At 40.7% G+C, this 21,185-nt stretch overlaps 1 protein-coding gene across 4 annotated transcripts in view; it reads left to right on the forward strand.

Moving 5' to 3' along the window:
* SETD2 (SET domain containing 2, histone lysine methyltransferase) overlaps positions 1–21,185 on the forward strand; it is a 151,530-nt gene that overhangs the window by 113,344 nt on the left and 17,001 nt on the right. For all 4 annotated transcript variants that reach the window (XR_004275052.1, XR_004275051.1, XM_032297964.1 and 1 more), the window contains 3 exons: positions 7,201–7,335; positions 11,552–11,691; positions 16,239–16,350. Coding sequence is in view for 2 of the 4 variants with exons in the window: in XM_032297964.1 (XP_032153855.1) it covers positions 7,201–7,335; positions 11,552–11,691; positions 16,239–16,350 (387 nt within the window). In the remaining 2 variants the exon portion in view is untranslated. The remainder of the gene's footprint in view (positions 1–7,200; positions 7,336–11,551; positions 11,692–16,238; positions 16,351–21,185) is intronic.

Here is a 21,185-nt window from a genome sequence, read left to right on the forward strand (position 1 = left end):
CCTGTAATCCCAGCACTTTGGGAGGCTGAGGTGGGCAAATCACAAGGTCAAGAGATGGATACCATGGTGAAACCCTGTCTCTACTAAAAATACAAAAATTAGCTGGGCATGGTGGTGCGCGCCTGTAGTCCCAGCTACTTGGGAGGCCGAATCAGGAGAATCGCTTGAATGCGGGAGGCAGAGGTTGCCGTTTGCAGAGATCATGCCACTGCACTCCAGCCTGGCAAGAGAGCGAGACTCTGTCTCAGAAAAATAAATAAATAAAATAAAATCCATTTATTCCTTCCCAATGAGGATAAAGTTTCTCTTGGGTTTGTTCATTAGCCTAAAGAGCCAAGCATCACAATTTACTTGCTTCTAGTCTGTCAGTCTGTCCCTATCAAGAAGTACTTATTGATTCCCTAATCTACTCTGTGTGTGCTTAAGTAGTAGGTAAATGGGCTGTGGTGGTTCAACTATCTTTCCATTCTGTCCTCTGTGAGATTAGTTGATCAGATGATATTGGACTTTGGGGTAATGAGAAGCATAGAGTATTGTTAGTGTGTGTGTTGAGTTCTGGCTTATCATTTACTGTGCATCCTAGAAACAGGCATTTATATTCTTGAATCTTTGTTTTCTCATCTACAGAATAAGCAGAATGCCTCAGGATGGTTTTGATTTGGATACGATAATGGATATTAATAATGATAGATTCAAAGCACCATATACCTTGATAGCTACTTACAGTTATTACACAAATAATTATCTTAATAATACTGAGGGGAGATTATTGATATTAATGGGCTGTGAAATAACATCTGGTCAGGTTCATCCATGTAGTGTCTGGCCCTAAAAAATCTGACCTCCAATCAGGAGCTCAAGATCAGCCTGACCAACATGGTGAAACCCCATCTTTACTAAAAATACAAAAAAATTAGCCGGGTGTGGTGGTGTGCGCCTGTAATCCCAGCTACTCAGGAGGCTAAGGCAGGAGAATCACTTGAACCTGAGGTGGAGGTTGCAGTGAGCCGAGATTGCGCCGCTGTACTCCAGCCTGGGCAACAGAGTGAGACTCCGTCTCAAAAAAAAAAAAAAAAAAATCTGACCCAGGATGAATCCTTGCCGTCTATGTTGTTGAAGCCCAGTGTTAACCATACAACATGGCTGCTGAGAGTTTGCAAGTTATTTTAGCCTTGGTGGTGAAGTAACATGTAACATGATACACATCTGTGTCTACTTATATATACATACTCAGTATCTTTAATATTTGGAGCAAATGTGTTATTAGAAGGTGACTGATTTTTTTTTTTTTTTTTTTTTTTTTGAGACGGAATTTTGCTGTTGTTACCCAGGCTGGAGTGCAATGGCGTGATCTCAGCTCAGTGCAACCTCCGCCTCCCGGGTTCAAGCAATTCTCCTGCCTCAGCCTCCCGAGCAGCGGGGACTACAGGCGTGCGCCACCATGCCCAGCTAATTTTTGTATTTTTAGTAGAGACGGGGTTTCTCCTTGTTGACCAGGATGGTCTCGATCAATTGACCTCGTGATCCACCTGCCTCGGCCTCCCAAAGTGCTGGGATTACAGGCGTGAGCCATCGCGCCCAGCCTAGAAGGTGACTGATTTTTTAAATTCTGAGACAGAGTCTGGCTTTGTTGCCCAGGCTAGAGTGCAGTGGCACAATATCGGCTCACTGCAACCTCAACCTCCCGGGTTCAAGCGATTCTCCTGCCTCAGCCTCCTAAGTAGCTTACCCCCCACCACACCTAGCTAATTGGTGACTGATTTTTTTTATACAACTGCATGCTAGACATAAAAGCTCAATTTTAACAGAGGTCATGTAATTTATAGTGGTCTTGTGACATTAACAAGTGACTTATTCTCACAAAGTTATACTAAATTACATCTCAAGAGTTTGAGTGCTCTGACCATAATTTTTCATTTTAGGCTGGTGCAAAAGTAATTGTGGTATTTGCTAATAAAAGTGGCGAAAACTGTAATTACTTTTGCACTGACCTAATATAAAGTGAAGTGATTAAGATATAAAGTAGTAATGATTTTTTATTCTTCTAGAAGTGGTGACAGAAAAATTGTATTCTTCCCTCTATAACATATTGGACCTTCTCAGATTTGCTTTCTAATTCCCATTAAAAATCACATTTTAGGCCGGGCGTGGTGGCTCACACCTGTAATCCCAGCACTTTTGGAAGCCAAGGCAGGTGGACCACCTGAGGTCAGGAGTTCGAGACCAGCCTGGCCAACATGGTGAGACCCCATCTCTACAAAAATTAGCCAGGCATGATGGTGGGTGCCTGTAATTCCAGTTACTGGGGAGGCTGAGGTGGGAGAATTGCTTGAACCTGGGAAGCAGAAGTTGCAGTGATCCGAGATTGCACCATTGCACTCCAGCCTGGACGACAGAGCAAGACTCTGTCTCAAAAAAAAAAAAGTCATAATTTAAAGATACCTCTAACTGATATATATTTGAGAAACTAGCATTTGTGTATGTGTGTGTGTGTGTGTGTGTGTGTGTGTGTGTGTGTATATATATATATATATATTTATATATATATACATTTTGGAGACAGAATCTGGTTCTATCACCCAGGCTAGAGTGCAGTGACATAATCTCTGCTCACTGAAACCTCCGCCTCCCAGGTTCAAGCGATTCTCCTGCCTTAGCGTCACTAGTAGCTGGGATTACAGGCATGTACCACCACTCCTGGCTAATTTTTTGTAGTTTTAGTAGAGACAGGGTTTTGCCATGTTGGCCAGGCTGGTCTCAAACTCCTGACTTCAGGTGATCCACCTGCCTTGGCCTCCTACAGTGCTGGGGATTACAGGCTTGAGCCACCGTGCCTGGCTGCATTTGTGTAATTTTAAGTCATTCAATGAGTAGGCTCTTCAGATCTCATTTTTCAGGCAGGCATCGTAGCTCACATCAGTAATCCCAGCACTTCGAGGGGCTGAAGCAGGAAGATCACTTGAACCCAGGAGTTTGAAGCCAGCTTGGGCAACATAGTGAGAACCTGTCTCTACAAAAAGTAAACAAAATTAGCCAGTGTGGTGGCACATGCCTGTCGTCCCGGCTATTTGGGAAGGCTGAGGTGGGAAGATTGCTTAAATCCAGGAGGTTGAGGCTCCAGCCTGGGTACCAAAAACCAATCATTTATGTTTTTCTGTGATACAGAAAAAATATATTAAAACAAAAATTTCATAAAGGTTTTTCCTTAGCAAATAGAGTAATTTAACAGTCACATGATATATGTACATGTCTCACAAATGTGCATATCTTCTGCATTATTTCAGTCAAACTGCAAATCACTTTCCCCTTCTTGGCTTATAGAAACTGAATAAATGCTTTCTGTTAAAAGCCTAAAAGTCTTTTTAAAAATTAAGTAGATACTACTGTAATTGGTATCTCCCAGCCAACATTTGGAACTGGTCTTCTAAACTATAGCTTTAATCCATGTGAATCAAATATTAGTTAGTGTCTTCATTATGAGCCTTACTTAAACATCTAATGTTGTCAGAAAAATTCTTCATGAACATATTGTCATTGATGGCCAAAGAAATTTTGTCCTCCAAAATATTAGCATTTTTCTATTGTAGATTTGGATAATTGAACTTCTCCTGGTCAATCTAGAAATAACATGTTTTGTCCTGGTGATTTTTTTTTTTTTTTTTCAAAATTAGAATTTGAACTAACTTTTTTATTGTTTTATAAAATCAGAATATTAAATGTTCACAGTCAAAATATGTGATTTAATTATGAAACCCAAATAAGTGAAGGAACCTTATATTCCAAATAAGTGAAGGTACCAGTAATAGGAAATGAAGTCAAAGAAGTTACCACAGGGTCTTTCGGGGGACTTTTAGAGGATTTTTGGCTGTTAGACTGAGTAATATGGAAATCCACTGGAGCAGTTAGAATGGAATAGCATAATCTGACATATTTTAAGAGGATCACTGGCTGCTCTGGGCAAAAAAGATTGCAGGAATCAAGGGCAAAAGTAGGAGACTGGCCAGGCATGGTGGCATCTAGGCTAAGCACTTTGGGAGGCTGAGGCGGGAGGATTGCTTGAGCCTAGTAGTTTGAGATCAGCCTGGATAACATGACGAAACTTAATCTTTACCAAAAATACAAAAATTAGTTGGATGTGGTGGCATGCTCCTGTAGTCCCAGGTACTCAGGAGGCTGAGGCAGGAAGATCACCTGAACGCAGGAAGTTAAGGCTATCGTGAGCCTTGATGGCACCACTGCATTCCAGCCTGGGTAACAAGTGAGACCTTGTCTCAGGGAAAAAAAAAAAAAAAATAGGCCAGGCACGGTGGCTCACACCTGTAATCCTAGCACTTTGGGAGGCTGAGGCAGGCGGATCTCAAGGTCAGGAGATGGAGACCAGCCTACCAACATGATGAAACCCCGTCTTTACTAAAAATACAAAAATTAGCCAGGCATGGTGGCACGTGCCTGTAGTCTCAGCCACTTGGGGGGAGGCTGAGGAAGGAGAATCGCTTGAACCTGGGAGGCGGAGGTTGCAGTGAGCAGAGATCATACCACTGCACTCCAGCCTGGCAACAGAGTGAAACTCCATCTCAAAAAAAAATAAATAAAATAAAAAATTTAGGGAGACCAATAGTAATCAAGGCAAGAGAATATGGTCACTTGCACATGGTATGAGTAGAAGGATAAGAAAATAAGACAGGCACAGTGGCTCACATGTATAATCCCAGCATTTTGGGAAGGTGAGTTGGGGGGATCACTTGAAGTCACGAGATGGAGACCAACCAGTCTGGCCAACATAGTGAAACCTCATCTCTACTAAAAATACCAAAAAATTAGCTGGGCTTGGTGACCTACGTCTATAATCCCAGCTGCTCGAGAGACTGAGGTACGATAATTGCTTGAACCCAGGCAACAGAGGTTATAATGAGCCGAGATTGCACCACTGCACTTCAGCCTGGGCAACAAAGCAAGACTCTGTCTCCAAAAAAAAAAAAAAAGTGAGAGAGAAAATGTATATAGGTTGAGTATCCCTTATCTGTAATGCTTAAGATCAGAAGTGTTTTGGATTTTGGATTTTTTCAGATTTGGGAATATTTACATTATCTATAGTTACCAGTTGAGCATCCCTAAGCAAAATCAAAAATATTCCAGCAAGTATTTCCTTTGAGCACCATATGGATGCTCAAAAAGTTTCAGATTTTATAGCATTTAGGATTTCTGTTTAGGGAAATCAGAAATGTTTATGCTGAACCTATTCATAAATACAGTCATGTGTACCACATAATGGTGTTTTAAATGGTCCACAGCAGATGGCATTTACAACAGTGGTCCTCATTAAAATTATTATGAAGTTGAAAAATTAAATTCCTGTGGCCTTATGATACCTTGATGATCCTGACTCTGTGTACGCCTAGGCTAATGTGTGTGTTTGTGTCTTAAAGGTTTTTTTTAATTGATACATAATAGGTGTGCCTATTTCAGGGTACATTCGATAATTTAATATATTCATATAATTTGTAAAAATGAAATCAGTGTATTGAGATATTCACCTTAAATATTTGTCTTTATGCTAGAAATGTTCAGTTATTCTCTTCTAGCTATTCTGAAATAGACAGTAAGATTATTGTATAGATACCTTACTGATCTATCAAATACTTGGTCCTGTTTCTTCTATCAAACTGTATGTTTGTACCCATTAATTAACCCTTCTTCACCCCTCCCCTACCATGTCTTAGTTTTTAACAAAAAAAATTTAAAAGTTAGAATATATGTATGTATTTGGAAAAAAACTTTTAGAATAAGATTAAGGATATCAAGAAAATGATTGGATAGGTATGTTTATCTCACACCTGTAATCTTCACACTAGATAGGGCAGACATTCTTAAACCTATACTTCTAGATGTCTGTGGGACGGTCTTTACCCCAACATGTTTATATGCAGCTGAGCAGGGTGGCTCACACCTGTAATCCTTGTACTTTGGGAGGTCAAAGCAGGCGGATTGCTTGAGCCCAAGAGTTCAAGACCAGCCTGGGCAACATGGCGAAGCCCCATCTCTGCAGAAAATGCAAAAATGTTAGCCATATGGTGGCATGCACCTGTAATCCTAGTTACCAGGAGTCTGATTTATTATCTGAGTAGATAAAGTTAATCCAGAATACCAAATTAGGTATTCTTCTTTTCCTTTTTCCTGTGTCCTATCAAAAATTACTCATCCAGAAACCTGCTAGGTAGCCGCATTGCCTATTCAGACTACTTGAGTTTTTACTGGTATCATTTGGAATTATAGTTGATATTTTGAGTACTTACCATTTAAGGTTTCTGAATCATTTCACCTGGTAGAATCTGTCTATAGGAGCAAAATCTGTCCTTAAGTACAGGATACATATCTATTCAATTCCTTAGCAGTCATCAGCTCTTAGGACAGCAAGTCTATTTTTCAGTCTTCTTGTCACCTCTTCTTTAAGCAGATTTTCTGTGATTGAGAAATAATTACAGAGTGGATTAAAGCCCTAGCATAGTACTTACTTCTTATGAAACGCCAAGCATGGGCAGTACCTCCTTTTGATGGTGGTCAGCACTAAATGAGATGCTATATGTTAAGGGGCTTCTTGCATCATAGAACACTGTGTAAGTTAGTGTGCGGTGAGAATTTCAGATGCATTGATTTTGCTGTCTTTCTGCTGAGGAGTTTTATCATAGAAGACTAGAAAAAACTAAAACAAATGTGATCATCTTATTTACTATGATTCATACCTTTAACCTTTTCTGGTCCAAACAACCTGTTTGTCATTACAAGTTGGTAGCAAAAAGCTTCCTGAAAAGAGCAGTGTGGCACTGTGTCTTGCATATCCCAGGAGCAAGACTTCATTATTTTTGCTCATAGAGACTGTCCAACTGTTTTTTTTTAGTGTCATTCCGGTGTCATTGAAAGCTAAACAGTTGGAAAGTTTCTATGAGCAAAAAAAAAAAAAAAAAATTGTTTTTATTTTCTTATGATAAAGTAAAATCAAAGTAAGTGAATGAATAGGGAGTTAGTCAAAAAAGAAACCGTGATGTTTGAAAAAAAATTGTTTTACACATTATGTCCAAATATATATACAAAAATTTAAAATGTTTTGGGTATATCTTTAAATAAGATTGCCAACTTGGAAGTCAGTTTCTTTATTAAAGTGACAGAAATTTAAATTATTAATTTCTTCATTTTATCTTTCAGAGCTATGCCCAGCCAAGTCTTCAGTATATCCAGGGGCAACAGATTTTCACAGCTCACCCACAAGGAGTAGTGGTACAGCCAGCTGCAGCAGTGACTACCATAGTTGCACCAGGGCAGCCCCAGCCCTTGCAGCCAGTAAGAAATATTTCTGTTGTTAAAACTAATTAACTGTCTACTTTGTCTTTAGAAGGTTTTCTTTTTGGCTTTTGTTTTGGGTTTTTTTTTTTTTTGAGATGGAGTTTCACTCATGTTACCCAGGCTGGAGTGCAATGGCGCGATCTCGGCTCACCGCAACCTCTGCCTCCTGGGTTCAGGCAATTCTCCTGCCTCAGCCTGCTGAGTAGCTGGGACTACAGGCACGCACCACCATGCCCAGCCACTTTTTTGTATTTTTAGTAGAGACGGGGTTTGACCATGTTGACCAGGATGGTCTCGATCTCCTGACTTCGTGATCCACCCGCCTCAGCCTCCCAAAGTGCTGGGATTACAGGCTTGAGCCACTGCGCCTGGCCTTGGGTTTTATTTTTGTTTTTGTTTTTTCACGTGTTCTGTGTTGATTTGTTTATTTATTTGTTTTTGAGACAGAGTCTCACTCTGTCGCCCAGGCTAGAGTGCAGCGGTGTAATCTTGGCTCACTGCAACCTCCATCTCCTGGGTTCAAGCGATTCTCCTGCCTCAGCCTCCCCAGTAACTGGGATTACAGGTGTACACCACCACACCCAGCTAATTTAATTTTTTTAGTAGAGACAGGGTTTTGCCATGTTGACCAGGCTGGTCTCAAGTTCCTGACCTCAGGTGATCCACCCACCTTGGCCTCCCAAAGTGCTGGAATTATAGGTGTGAGTCACTGCCCCTGTCCTGTTTTTAAATTTGTGTAGCCACCAAATCTACCTGAGCACCCTGAGGGCATGAACTCAACCATTCTGTAAAAAAACAATTGTTTTCAATTTTTACAATTCCATAGAACTGTAAATTCTGTGGAATTTACAGTTGGGTTAATATATATATTTTGCTCCTAGGAGCCTTTTCATTTGTTATTTACTCTGACCTTGTATTTTTATATGTTTGAAGCGGGAATTTTCTTTTTTTTTTTTTTTTTTTTGAGACGGAGTTTCGCTCTTGTTACCCAGGCTGGAGTGCAATGGCACCATCTCGGGTCACCGCAACTTCCACCTCCTGGGTTCAGGCAATTCTCCTGCCTCAGCCTCCTGAGTAGCTGGGCTTACAGGCACGTGCCACCATGCCCAGCTAATTTTTTGTATTTTTAGTAGAGACGGGGTTTCACCATGTTGACCAGGATGGTCTCGATCTCTTGACCTCGTGATCCACCCGCCTCGGCCTCCCAAAGTGCTGGGATTACAGGCTTGAGCCACCACGCCCGGCCCTGAAGCGGGAATTTTCTATTTTTTTTTTTTTGAGACGGAGTCTCTGTCGCCCAGGCTGGAGTGCAGTGGCACCATCTTGGCTCACTGTAACCTCTGCTTCCCAGGTTCAAGCTGTTCTCCTGCCCCAGCCCTCTGAGGAGCTGGGACTACAGCGTGCAGCTAATTTTTGTATTTTTAGAGATGGGGTTCCACCATGTTGGTCAGGATGGTCTTGAACTCCTGACCTCGTGATCCACCCGCCTTGGCCTCCCAAAGTGCTGGGATTACAGGCATGAGCCACTGCACCTGTACATAGTAATAATTTTCTAGATCAGCTATTAGTATTTACCATGTACACATTGAGTATCCCTTATCTGAGCTTCAGGGGACCAGAGGTGTTTAATGTTTCAGAATTTTATGGATTCTGGAATAATCTACATTATACTTACTTCTTGAGCATCCATAATTTGAAAATCTCTAACTTGAAATGTTCCAATGAGCATTTCCTTTGAACATGGTCTTTGAGTGTCTTGTCAGCACTCAAAATATTTTGGATTTTTGTATTAGGGCTGCTTAACTTGTACTAGAATATGATGCTGTACTAGATAACATGGACTAGGCATGTAGAATTGTGTGATATACTTCACTATACATGTTGTACAATGTTTTAAAAAAAAGTGTTTTTTGTTTTTCTGAGATGGAGTTTCACTCCTGTTGCCCAGGCTGGAGTACAATGGCGTGATCTCGGCTCACCGCAGCCTCCACCTCCTGGGTTCAAGCGATTCTCCTGCCTCACCTCCCGTTAACTGGGATTTGCCACCATGCCCAGCTAATTTTTTGTGTTTACTGGAGACAGGTTTTCACCATGTTGGTCAGGCTGGTCTCGAACTCCTGACCTCAGATGATCATCCACCTCTGCTTCCCAAAGTGCTGGGATTACAGGTGAGCCACTGTGCCCAGCCGTCTAGGCATTTTTAATACAAAAATAAATAAGTTTCCATTTGTATTTTTTTTCTTTTTGATATGGAGTTTTGCTCTTGTTGCCCAGGCTGGAGTGCAATGGCACGATCTCAGCTCACTGCAACCTTCACCTCCCAGGTTCAAGCGATTCTCCTGCCTCAGCCTCCCGAGTATCTGGGATTACAGGTGCGCGCCACCATGCCTGGCTAATTTTTTTGTATTTTAGTAGAGACGAGGTTTCACCATGTTGGCCAGGTTGGTCTCCATCTCCTGACCTCGTGATCTGCCCACCTTGGCCTCCCAAAGTGCTGGGATTATAGGCGTGAGCCACTGTGCCCAGCCTCCATTTGTATTCTTAAAAGCTGATCTTCCAAATAAGAGAGAGATGATGGTCACAATGAGTAACACTAAAAGTAATTAAAGTTTTGTGTTGTGAATAAGTACTGAATGGTTTGGAATATATTTTTTTCTTTTTTACCTTAAACTATTAAGAGATAAATGATTTGGAATGTTAAGTGACACAGAAGCTTGGGGAAAAGAGGTCACTTTGTAAGCTAAAGGATAGGGGAATGGAGGAACTGAAACTTAAGCTGTGCCAAAAAACCCCCGCTAGGTGAAATAAAGAAAAGTGTACACAAAGCAAGAATGCTCAAAGACCCTTGGTTGCTTAAAAGTGAAAACATTTTATCTGAGCCTGGGGTCTTCAGGTTCATCTTTAACTACTCAAGCAAGTTAAAGCTGAAAAAAGTATCTTCATTAATAGGCTTAAAAGAAGGAACAAGTATATATCCTTATGGTGATTGCTAGCCTGCTAGGGCTGCTGTAACAAAATACCACAGACTGAGTAAATTAAATAATAGAAATTTCCTAACAGTTCTTCAGACTGGTAGTGCAAGATCAAGGTGTCATCACTCTTGGTTTCTCCTGAGGCCACTCTCGTTGGCTTGCAAATGGCTGCCTTCTTGCTGTACGTTCACATGGCCTTTTCTCTGCGAGTGTCCTCTGGTGTCACTTTCTCTTCTAATAAGGACACTGTCCTATTAGATGAAGTTCTCACTCTTACAACTTCATTAATCTTAATTAGCTCTTTGCAGGCTCTGTGTCCCAATAACAGCGACAGCAGGATTAGGGTTTCGATACACATGTTTTAGGGAAACAAAATTCAGACCATAAGTGATTATGAGGTTTTTATGTTTTCAGAATGTGGCACTAATATTTTATAGTTTTGAGGTCTCAGATACAGAAAAAGTATAATGGATAAATGTTAACATTCTGTCATATTTGCTTCTCAGAGTTTTTTGTTTTTTTGGGTTTTTTTTTTTTTGTTTGTTTCTCGGGTTTTTGTTGTTGTTGTTATTTTTGTTTTTTAAGATAAATGTATGTCTGGAGCCCATTTAGCTAATTGCTATCCTGCAGTTGGTATGCCTTACAATTGGTGTTTTAAAATTGAAAAATGCTGCAATACATGATAAACTGCTGGCTATTTTTTATTTTTTATTTTTTTTGAGATGGAGTTTCACTCTTGTAGCCCAGGCTGGAGTGCAGTGGTACAATCTCAGCTCACTGCAACCTTCACCTCCCGGGTTCAAGCAATTCTCCTGCCCCAGCCTCCCGAGTAGCTGGGATTACAGGTGTCCACCACTATGCCCAGCTAATTTTTGTATTTTTGGTAGAGACAGGGTTTTACCACGTTGGCCAGGCTGGTCTCGAACTCCTGACCTCAGGTGATCCACCCGCCTTGGCCTCCCAATGTGCTGGGATTATAGGAGTGAGCCAGCGTGCCTGGCTGGCCGTTTTTTAATATAACATCTTAGATGGTAAACTTAGAGCCAACTGTCAATTTTATGATACCTCCATAAAGCTCTTTTTATATACTGCCCCTTATTTTCCAGAATGTACCTTTCCTTTATCTTTTTTTTAAGAGGACATAGATGTACATTTTTACATATTTAAGTGGGCTATTTTGTCCTATTCAGCCAGATTGAGAGAGAGATCACTGATCAAAAATGTGTGTGTTTTCTTTGTAGTCTGAAATGATTGTGACAAATAATCTCTTGGATCTGCCGCCCCCCTCTCCTCCCAAACCAAAAACTATTGTCTTACCTCCCAACTGGAAGACAGCCCGAGATCCAGAAGGGAAAATTTATTACTACCATGTGATCACAAGGTAAGAGGTACTGTGTGGGCATTCCCAAGTCTGCTTTTACTTAATACAAGAAGCCGCCATTATAAGGGGAGTTTTACAGTTGTAAACTTCTTGTCATTGGCTGTTCACTGTGCTTGAAGTGAACAAGTGTACACACACACACACACACACACACACACACACACACACACTCCCCCTCAGGTGATCGGCCCGCCTTGGTCTCCCATAGTGCTGGGATATAGGTGTGAGCCACTGCACCTGGCAGTTTTGGTGTATTTTTATCCACAAGACTCTTGTAGGAGATTTTTTAAATGTTAGCGACTTCATCTAACATTGTATAAGTATCAGGGGGTCATAGACCTTTTCTGTAAAAGGCCAGAAAATAAAATATTTTAGGCTTTGCCATCCAAGCAGTCTGTATCAAAGCTACTCAACTCTACTGTTGAATTTTTTTTTACTGACAGCACTCTTCTATTTCCAAATTAAATAGATTGTTTATTCTTGACACACATTACTTATGCTTATTGTAGAAAACAAATATACTAGGAAAGCACTAAGAAGGAAGTATAAGTACTGGTACTACCATTACTCAGAGATAATTCATTTAATGTTTTTAAAAATACCTTTTTGACAGATAGCTTTATGTGGGTATATGTCCTCTGTGTGTATGTATACACTCATATAATCTTATGTTAATTGTTAAGATACATATTTTTATAGTCTGCTTTATTTACTAATCTATTTTATAGAGCTTTATCAATTAACATAGAACTATAGGATTTTTTCTTTAATTTTTTTTTTTTTTTTTTTTTTTTTTTGTAGAGACAGAGTCTTACTTTGTTGCCCAGACTGATCTTCATGAGCTCCTGGCTTCAAGCAGTCCTCCCACCTCAGCCTCCCAAAATGCTAGGATGACAGGCGTGAGGCACCACACCCAGCTACAACTGTTCTTTTAGTAATTGTTTATACTTTGTTTCAGGGTTGGCAAACTATGCCCACAGGCCACTTGTTTTGGCAAATAAAGTTTTATTGGAGCACAATCATGCACATTGGCTTACAAACTGTCTATGGTTGCTTTCACACTACAATGACAGAGTAGTTGTGATAGAGACCATATGGCCCATAGGTCAAAATATTTATCATCTGATCATTTACAGGAAAGTTTGCCAACCCCTGCTCTATTGTATAGCTATATCAAGTTGTATTTAACTCTCTCTGATTGATAGGTCTTCACTATTTTATATCTAACTATAACCCTGGACATCCTTAGGGACGCTAATCTTACTACTTCTTCGAATGGGTGCTTAGAAGTGGAATTGTTGGGCAAAACAGGTACACATTTTAAATTGAGATGTATTGTCAGCTTACCATTAAACAATAGTTTGTGCCAATTTGGACTCTCAAAAATAGTGTATAAAAGTTCATTTTAGCCACATATAGCAGCTCATGCCTGTAATCCCAATGTTTTGGGCGGCTGAGGCAGGAGGATTGCTTGAGCCCAGGAGTTCAAGACCAGCTTGGGCATCATAGTGAAACCCCATCTCTATGAAAAATACAAAAATTAGCTGGGCATGGTGGTGTACACCTGTAGTCGCAACTAGTTGGGAGGCTGAGGCGAGAGGATCACATGAGCCAGGAGGTCAAATCTGTAGTGAGCCATGATTGTGCCATGGCATTCCAGCCTGGGTGACAGAGCAAGACTTTGTCTTCAGAAAAAAATCCTTTTTCCCTCATGTCATCTCTTTTAACCTTGCAAGTCTAACAGGTGGGAAATAGTTTTGTTTTCAGTGCTTTTATTATTGAGATGGGATGTCTGCATTGGATTGTTGGTCATTTGTATATTTCTTGAGTTACTTGTTTGGGGCATCTACCCATTTTCTGTCCACAGTGTTAGATTTCTTTATGAAGAGTATTGCAGATGTTTTTGTTTCTGATGTCTTGTGACATAAAGAAGTTTAAAATATTCATAATTTTAAATATTTTCCCTTTATGCTTTCTGCTTAGAAGAGCCTTTCTTATTCTCATTGAAATGTTTTTATAGGCTGGGCGCCGTGACTCACACCTGTAATCCTAGCACTTTGGGAGGCCAAGATGGGCAGATCACCTAATTTGAGGAGTTTGAGACCAGCCTGGCCAACATGGCGAAACCCTGTCTCTACTAAAAGTACAAAAATTAGTTGGGCGTGGTGTCAGGCGCCTGTAATCCCTGCTACTTGGGAAGCTGAGAATTGGGAGAATTGCTTGAACCCCAGAGACGGAAGTTGCAGTGAGCCGAGATCACACCACTGAACTCGAGCCTGGGAGACAGAGTAAGACTCTGTCTCAAAAAACAAAAATGCTTTTATAAAATGAGCCCTCATTATGTTGCTAATTGAATGTGTAATGATTTTTAAAACCATGTATGGTTTAACCAGAACTTTTTTTTTTTTTTTTGAGACAAGAGTTTTCGTTCTTGTTGCCCAGGCTGGAGAGCAGTGGCGCAATCTTGACTCACTGCAACCTCCACCTCCCGGGTTCAAGCAGTTCCTCTGCCTCAGCCTCCTGAGTAGCTGGGATTACAGGCATGCACTATCACACCTGGCTACCTAAAATATTAATTTTTTTCTTTTTTTTGTATTTTCAGTAGAGGCGGGGTTTCACCATGTTGGCCAGGCTGGTCTTGAACTCCTGACCTCAGGTAGTCCACCTGCCTCGGCCTCCCAAAACGCTGGGATTATAGGCATGAGCCACCACTCCCAGCTATAACTTTGTTTTTTAACACCAAAACATGCTTTTTAATATTCTACAATCTTCCAAAAATAAAAAAAAAGTTTATATTTCTTATTTTTATGTGTACCTTTCCTGTCTTTTCTAGGTTTTCTTTGTCTGGTATCTAAGAACAGATATATATATATATATATATATTTGTTCAGTTTCTGTAATAACACCCTTAGCTGCTTATGGTTCTTTTATTATGGTAGAAATCTTGAGCCTTAAAAAAAAAATTAGTTTGATAGGTCAGAGGTAAGCCTATTTTTACAATAATCTATATGTATATATCTATATATACACATGCTGATTTATATCAAGTGTCTTTAATGTTGTTGACTAAAGATTTGTGTGGTGGTAAAGCAGAAGACTGTAGTGACAAGATTGACCTGCTAGATTTTTTTTTTTTCCTGAGATGGAGTCTTGCTCTGTTGCCCAGGCTGGAGTGCGGTGGCATGATCTCGGCTCACTGCAACCTCCACTTACCAGGTTCGAGCAATCCTCCTGCCTCAGCCCCACTAGTAGCTGGGATTACAGGTAGGCACCACCATGCCCAGCTTATTTTTGTATTTTTAGGAGAGACGGGGTTTTGCCATGTTGGCCAGGCTAGTGTTGAACTCCTGACCTCAGGTGATCCACCCACCTCGGCCTCCCAAAGTCCTGGGGTTATAGGTGTGAGCCACCGTGCCCAGCCAACCTGCCAGATTTGTTAGATACTTTGAGGCTTTTGACATTTTAAGTCACTGTCCTCATAACATTCTCTGTGACAGCCGGCTTCAGACTCCTGAACATGAATATTCTTACTTCCACTTTTTATCCTACAGATATAGCTTTTTTTAAAAAAGAAAAATATTTGTTTGCTTACTTTCAAAATAACTGTAAACATTTAATGAGTTTACATGGCTGAAACCTCCTTCTTGCAGTCAGTCGAGAATATTTTTAGCAGAGAGTACAAGCTTTTTTTTTTTTTTTTTTTTTTTTTTAAGACAGAGTTTAGTCTCGTTGCTGAGGCTGGAGTGCAATGACACGATCTCGGCTCACGGCAACCTCTGCCTCTCAGGTTCAAGTGATTTTACTGCCTCAGCCTCCCAAGTAGCTGGGATGACAGGCGCCCGCCACCACTCCCAGCTAATTTTTGGATTTCTAGTAGAGATGGGATTTCACCATGTTGGCCAGGCTGGTCTCAAGCTCCTGACCTCAGGTGATCCACCTGACTCAGCCTCCCAAAATGCTGGGATTACAGGCGTGAGGCACTGCACCTCGCTGAGGGTACAAGTTTTTAACCTGTATATATCCCATGTTGTCAATTACTAAAGGGGGCAGAACCACAATAAAGAAAGCTCCTAAAGCAAGAGATAATTTTCTCATGTGGTCAAGGATTGTAAGAGATGTTATGAGTTATTTTTTTCCAGTTATATGCTAGGTACAGTCACTGTTTACCTCTTCATCTACAGAGGCATGACATAGGCAGGTGTCTATTTCCTGTACACTTCAGGCTTTGCTGAATCCTAATATGCAGGACATTAAGAGTCAGGTGAGAGACAGACAGGATGTTTGGGTTTTCTGCTCTCTTTGACAACCAGTCAGTATTGCCACATCATTGCCCAAAGAAATATGGTGGACTAAACAATGAGGAAGGGCATGTCTCTGTGCTAGACTAATTGCTGCTGGGAAGATATCAAAAATTTGTGTCTTAACTCATGTAGCCGACTTATTCTGTGTATTATTCTGTTATATTTTCTGTATGTAAGAGCAGAGATGTTTATGTCAGGATTCTGTTTCCTAGCCTTGATAGCATGGGTGTTTTTACCTCTTTCTAGGCAGACTCAGTGGGATCCTCCTACTTGGGAAAGCCCAGGAGATGATGCCAGCCTTGAGCATGAAGCTGAGATGGACCTTGGAACTCCAACATATGATGAAAACCCCATGAAGGTGAGTGTGGCTTACATGTGTATTTCCTGATCATTTGTGAGTCTTTCTTCTGTCATTCTATAAGGCCAATAGTCACATGGTCTTGGGATTTTTTCCTTATTCTGAAAAATGAGTGAATGATCATGCATGTATCAAGGTGTAGAGATGAAGTCAGGGAGAAAGAATGGCCTCTTTTAGACATTCAGGGACTCAGATGCATACTACCTACTTACTTATTTGAGGGAGATATATGGCTAAGAATTGCAAGGGGTGTTCAAAAAACCCCTTACTATGATTGCTTCAGAGCCTCTCTTGTTCTCTCTCTTTGCCCTTTTTGTTTTAAATGAGACAGAGTCTCACTCTGTCACCCAGGCTGGAGTGCAGTGGCACAGTCTTGGCTCACTGCAACCTTGGCCTCCCAGGCTCAAGCAATTTTCCTGCCTCAACCTCCTGAGTAGCTGGGACTACAGGCATGCACCACCGCACCTGGCTAGTTTTTGTATTTTTAGTAGAGACAGGGTTTCACCATGTTGGCCAGGCTGGTTTCGAACTCCTGACCTCGGAAGATCCATCTGCCTCGGCCTCCGGAAGTGCTGGGAGTACAGATGTGAGCCACCATGACTGGCCTTTCCTTGCCTTTTGTTATTAGTGCCCCATAACATATGCTTTTATGATTCATCTGTTCCAAACCAGTGTGAGGGGTGGGTTTTGGGGTTTTTGTTTTGTTTTGTTTTGTTTTGTTTTAATGTGTTCTTGGCTCACTGCAACCTTTGCCTCCTGGACTCATGCAGTTATCATGCCTCAGTCACCCAAGTAGCTGGGATTAAATTATCATGCCTCAGCCACCCAAGTAGCTGGGATTTTATAGGTGTGTGCTGTACTACCATGCCTGGCCAATTTTTGTATTTTTAGTAGAGATGAGGTTTCGCCATGTTGACTAGGCTGGTCTTGAACTCCTGACCTCAAGTAATCTGGCTGCCTTAGCCTCCCAAAATGTTGGAATTAGAGGCGTGAGCCACCATGGCTGACCATATGAAGCATCTTGAATGAAATCAGATACCATATTTTTACCTTCTAAAACCTGAATAATATATTTTTTTTAATTTCGAGAGTTATAAGTACTTTGGTTAAATTATTGGGAATTGGTGGAAGAAGGAGGAGGGAAGAAAAGAAGGACCTGGAGTGAGAAGGGACTAAAGTGGAAATCATTCTTTCTTTTATATTTTATTCACTTTTGGAAGAAATGGTTTTCTCTTTACATGTGTTTGGCATTTGCCAAGAAGATACATACTTGAGTTCAATCCATGTGGAGTTTGTTAAATTTTAAATGAATCACATAAATCACTTAGCCACATCACTCCAGCTGTTGTGCTGTCTTGTTTTCCTGAATCATTTAGGAATATGCCCAAGACTGCTAGGCACTTGCCATTTAAATTATTTGTAAGCTTAAATACAAACAAAAATCACAACTCCCATTTCGAGACTTCTGTATTATGTCACTTATGTCTTTTGAAAAATAAAGGGATTAAGAAAAGATCTGAAGTTCATAAAGCATGTTGGAGGCCTTACCCTTCTTATAAGCCCAAGTGCATGGGCACCCTATTAATCTTGATTCAGTCTTTTGGTCTAGTATATGCATATTAAATTAGGCCTTTCAAAGCAAATGAGGAATGGACATGAAGTTCACTGTTGCTTATTTAATGCTCAAGGAATTGCCCTTTCTTATATTAAGACCTGTGTTAGGAAATCCAGGTCATCAAACTAGCCAAGCACAAAGTAGGAGCTGAGAAGTAGGGGGCAAGTAAAAGGGCAGTTTATGTGCCATGCTATACAATTGTAGACCTTCGTTCTCTGTCTAGCTGGTGAGAAAGGGAAACCTTTAAAGTGATTTGAGCAGTGACATTTGCCTTTTACAAGGCTCTCTGCTGGAGATGGACTGGAGGGGTTGACCATGCAGTTGGGGCCTTCGCAGTGAGCTTTTTGTAATAGTTAGGTCTACTCAGCATCCAACAGCACCAGATACCACCTGTTAAAAATGTAGAATCTCACTTCCTGTCCCAGACCTGCTAGATCAGAATCTGAAGTGATACAAGGTCCCAAGGTAATTATTATACACATTCAACTCTAAATAATTGGCACTACTATTTGTGATCAACTGTAAGAGAAGTATGATTATAAAACCTTACTATATCCAACCTGAGTGTACTTGTCAGGTTATGTTGATCTTTACTTCTCTATTACCATAGGTGCATGTGTGTCTGGGGAGTAGGCTATTGGAAATATTATACCCAAAAGGCAATGCCTGAATTATAATCTACTAGCTTGGAACCTTAGATCTCTAAATATAAATTTTAAGTCACATAGATCTGAACTTAATCTCACCGTTTTACATTTTGGTTATTTATCAGACATTTGAGTTCCTATTTGGCACAAGTGCTGTGCCCAGACCTGGGGATGCAAAAGCAGTATAAGGCAAGGTTGTTGCTCTCAGGGGTCACAGGAAGGTAAGGTTTGAAAATGTACAGTATTATGTGTTTAAGTGGTAATGCAAAAGCAGTATAAGGCAAGGTTGTTGCTCTCAGGGGTCATAGGAAGGTAAGGTTTGAAAATGTACAGTATTATGTGTTTAAGTGGTAAACTGAAGGATTTATTTATTTTGTTGTTTGGTTTGCTTTATTTTATTTTTAGAGGTAGGGTCTCCCTTGCTCTGTAGCCTAGGCTGGAGTGCAGTGGTGCAATCTTGGCTTACTGCAACCTCTGCCTTTTCGGCTCAAGCAATTTTCCTGCCTCAGCCTCCTGAGTAGCCGGGATTACAGGCACCTGCCACCACACCTGGCTGAGAGAGAGAGAGAGAGAGAGTGAGAGAGAGAGAGAGAGAGAGAGAGAGAGTGTGTGTGTGTGTGTGTGTGTGTGTGTGTGTGTGTGTAGAGATGGGGTTTCTCCATGTTAGTCAGGCTGGTCTTGAACTCCCGACCTCAGGTGATCCACCTGCTTCAGCCTCCCAAAGTGCTAGGATTACAGGCATGAGCCACTGCACCCGACCTGATTTTTGTATTTTTAGTAGAGATAGGGTTTCACCATGTTGGCCAGGCTGGTCTCAACCCTGACCTGAGGTGATCTACCCACCTTGGCCTCCCAAAGTGCTGGGGTTATTGGCGTGAGCCACCATGCCCGGCCTTATTATTTGTTTTTAATTTGTCTTTGCTTTCCTTTGAATTGATTTAGAATATTTTTCAAGTATTCTGTTTTTTTCCCCTGTTGGCTTAGCCATACCTCTTTATTTTTATTTATTTATTTATTTATTTTTGAGCCATGCTGTCACTCTGTTGCCCAGGCTGGAGTGCAGTGGCACCATCAGGGTTCACTGTAGTGCCCCCCTCCCAGGCTCAGATGATCCTCCTGCCTCAGCCACCCAAGTAGCTAATTTTTGTATTCTTTGTAGAGACAGGGTCTCACGGTGTTGGTGACCAGGCTGGTCTCAAACTTCCGGCCTCAAGCAGTCTTTCTATTGTGGCCTCCCAAAGTGCTGGGATTATAGGTATAAGCCACACACCTGGCCTGCTTTACTTCTTAGTGGTTGTTTTAACACAGTGGTTCTCAAAGTTTGGTGTGGGGACCTCTAGGGGTCCTAAGACCCTTTCAAAGGAGCCACAAGGTCAAAACTGTTTTAATAATAAGAAAACATGATGTGCCTCTGTCATATTTGGTACATTCACAAATATACCATGGAATTTTCCAGAGGGCACATGACGTATTTGAATGCAGAAGCCAATGAGACTTAGCTGTATTCTAAGTGAGACGTTAAAAGAGATTTCCAAAATGTAAAACTGTGCCACTCGTAACTGAATTGCTTTAGTTTTGGAAGACAGCTATTTTTCACAAAAAATTATATTACTGTTATATGTATTATTATATAATAGATTTGCTGTTATTTTTTAAAATACTTAATTTTTTCTGTTTGAATTTAATTTCTAATATGAAAAATTTTGATAGATGTAACCCATATGAATAAAAGCTTTATGTGATCCTCATTGTTTTAAGAATAAAGGGATCTTGAGACCTACTTATTTGAAAAACACTGTTGAAAGGTTTACAGTATGCATATTATCACAATCTACCATTGCCTTATATTTACCCAGATATTTACCATTTCCAGCACTCTTCATTCTCTTGTGTAGATTTGAATTTCCATCTGGGATCATTTTCCTTTAGCCTAAAGAATTTCTTTTAACAACAACAAAAAAAAGACAAAGAGAAAAAAATAGAATTTCCTTTAAAAGGCTGGGTGGGGTGGCTCACAACTGTAATCCCAGCACTTTGGGAGGCTGAGGCGGGCAGATCACCTGAGGTTGGGAGTTTGAGACCAGCCTGAACAACATGGAGAAACTCCGTCTCTACTGAAAATACAAAAAATTAGCCGGGAATGATGGTGCATGCCTGTAATCCCAGCTACTTGGGAGGCTGAGGCAGGACCTGGGAGGCAGAGATTGCAGTGAGCCGAGATCGTGCCATTGCACTCCAGCCTGGGCAACAAGAGCAAAACTGTCGTAAAAAAAAATTTTTTTTTCCTTCAACATTTCTGGTATTTCAGATCTGCTGATGATATATTTTGTCAGCTTTTGTTTGTCTGAAGAAAGGTATTTATCTTACCACTTTAAAAAAATTTTTAAGCAATTTTAGTTCTATTTTGGCATAGCAAAATTGAACAAGAAGTACAGAAAGTTTCCATATACCTACTGCCATTGCACACACACAAGCTTCCCTTTCTATCATCATCAAAGTACCAGAGTGGGACATTTGTTACAATTGGTGAATCTACTATGACACATTATTACCAACCAAAGTCCATAATTTAC

Source organism: Sapajus apella, unplaced genomic scaffold (assembly GCF_009761245.1).
Source record: "Sapajus apella isolate SASKATOON/1434 unplaced genomic scaffold, GSC_monkey_1.0 scaffold38, whole genome shotgun sequence".
NCBI classification, from domain to species: Eukaryota; Metazoa; Chordata; class Mammalia; order Primates; family Cebidae; genus Sapajus; species Sapajus apella.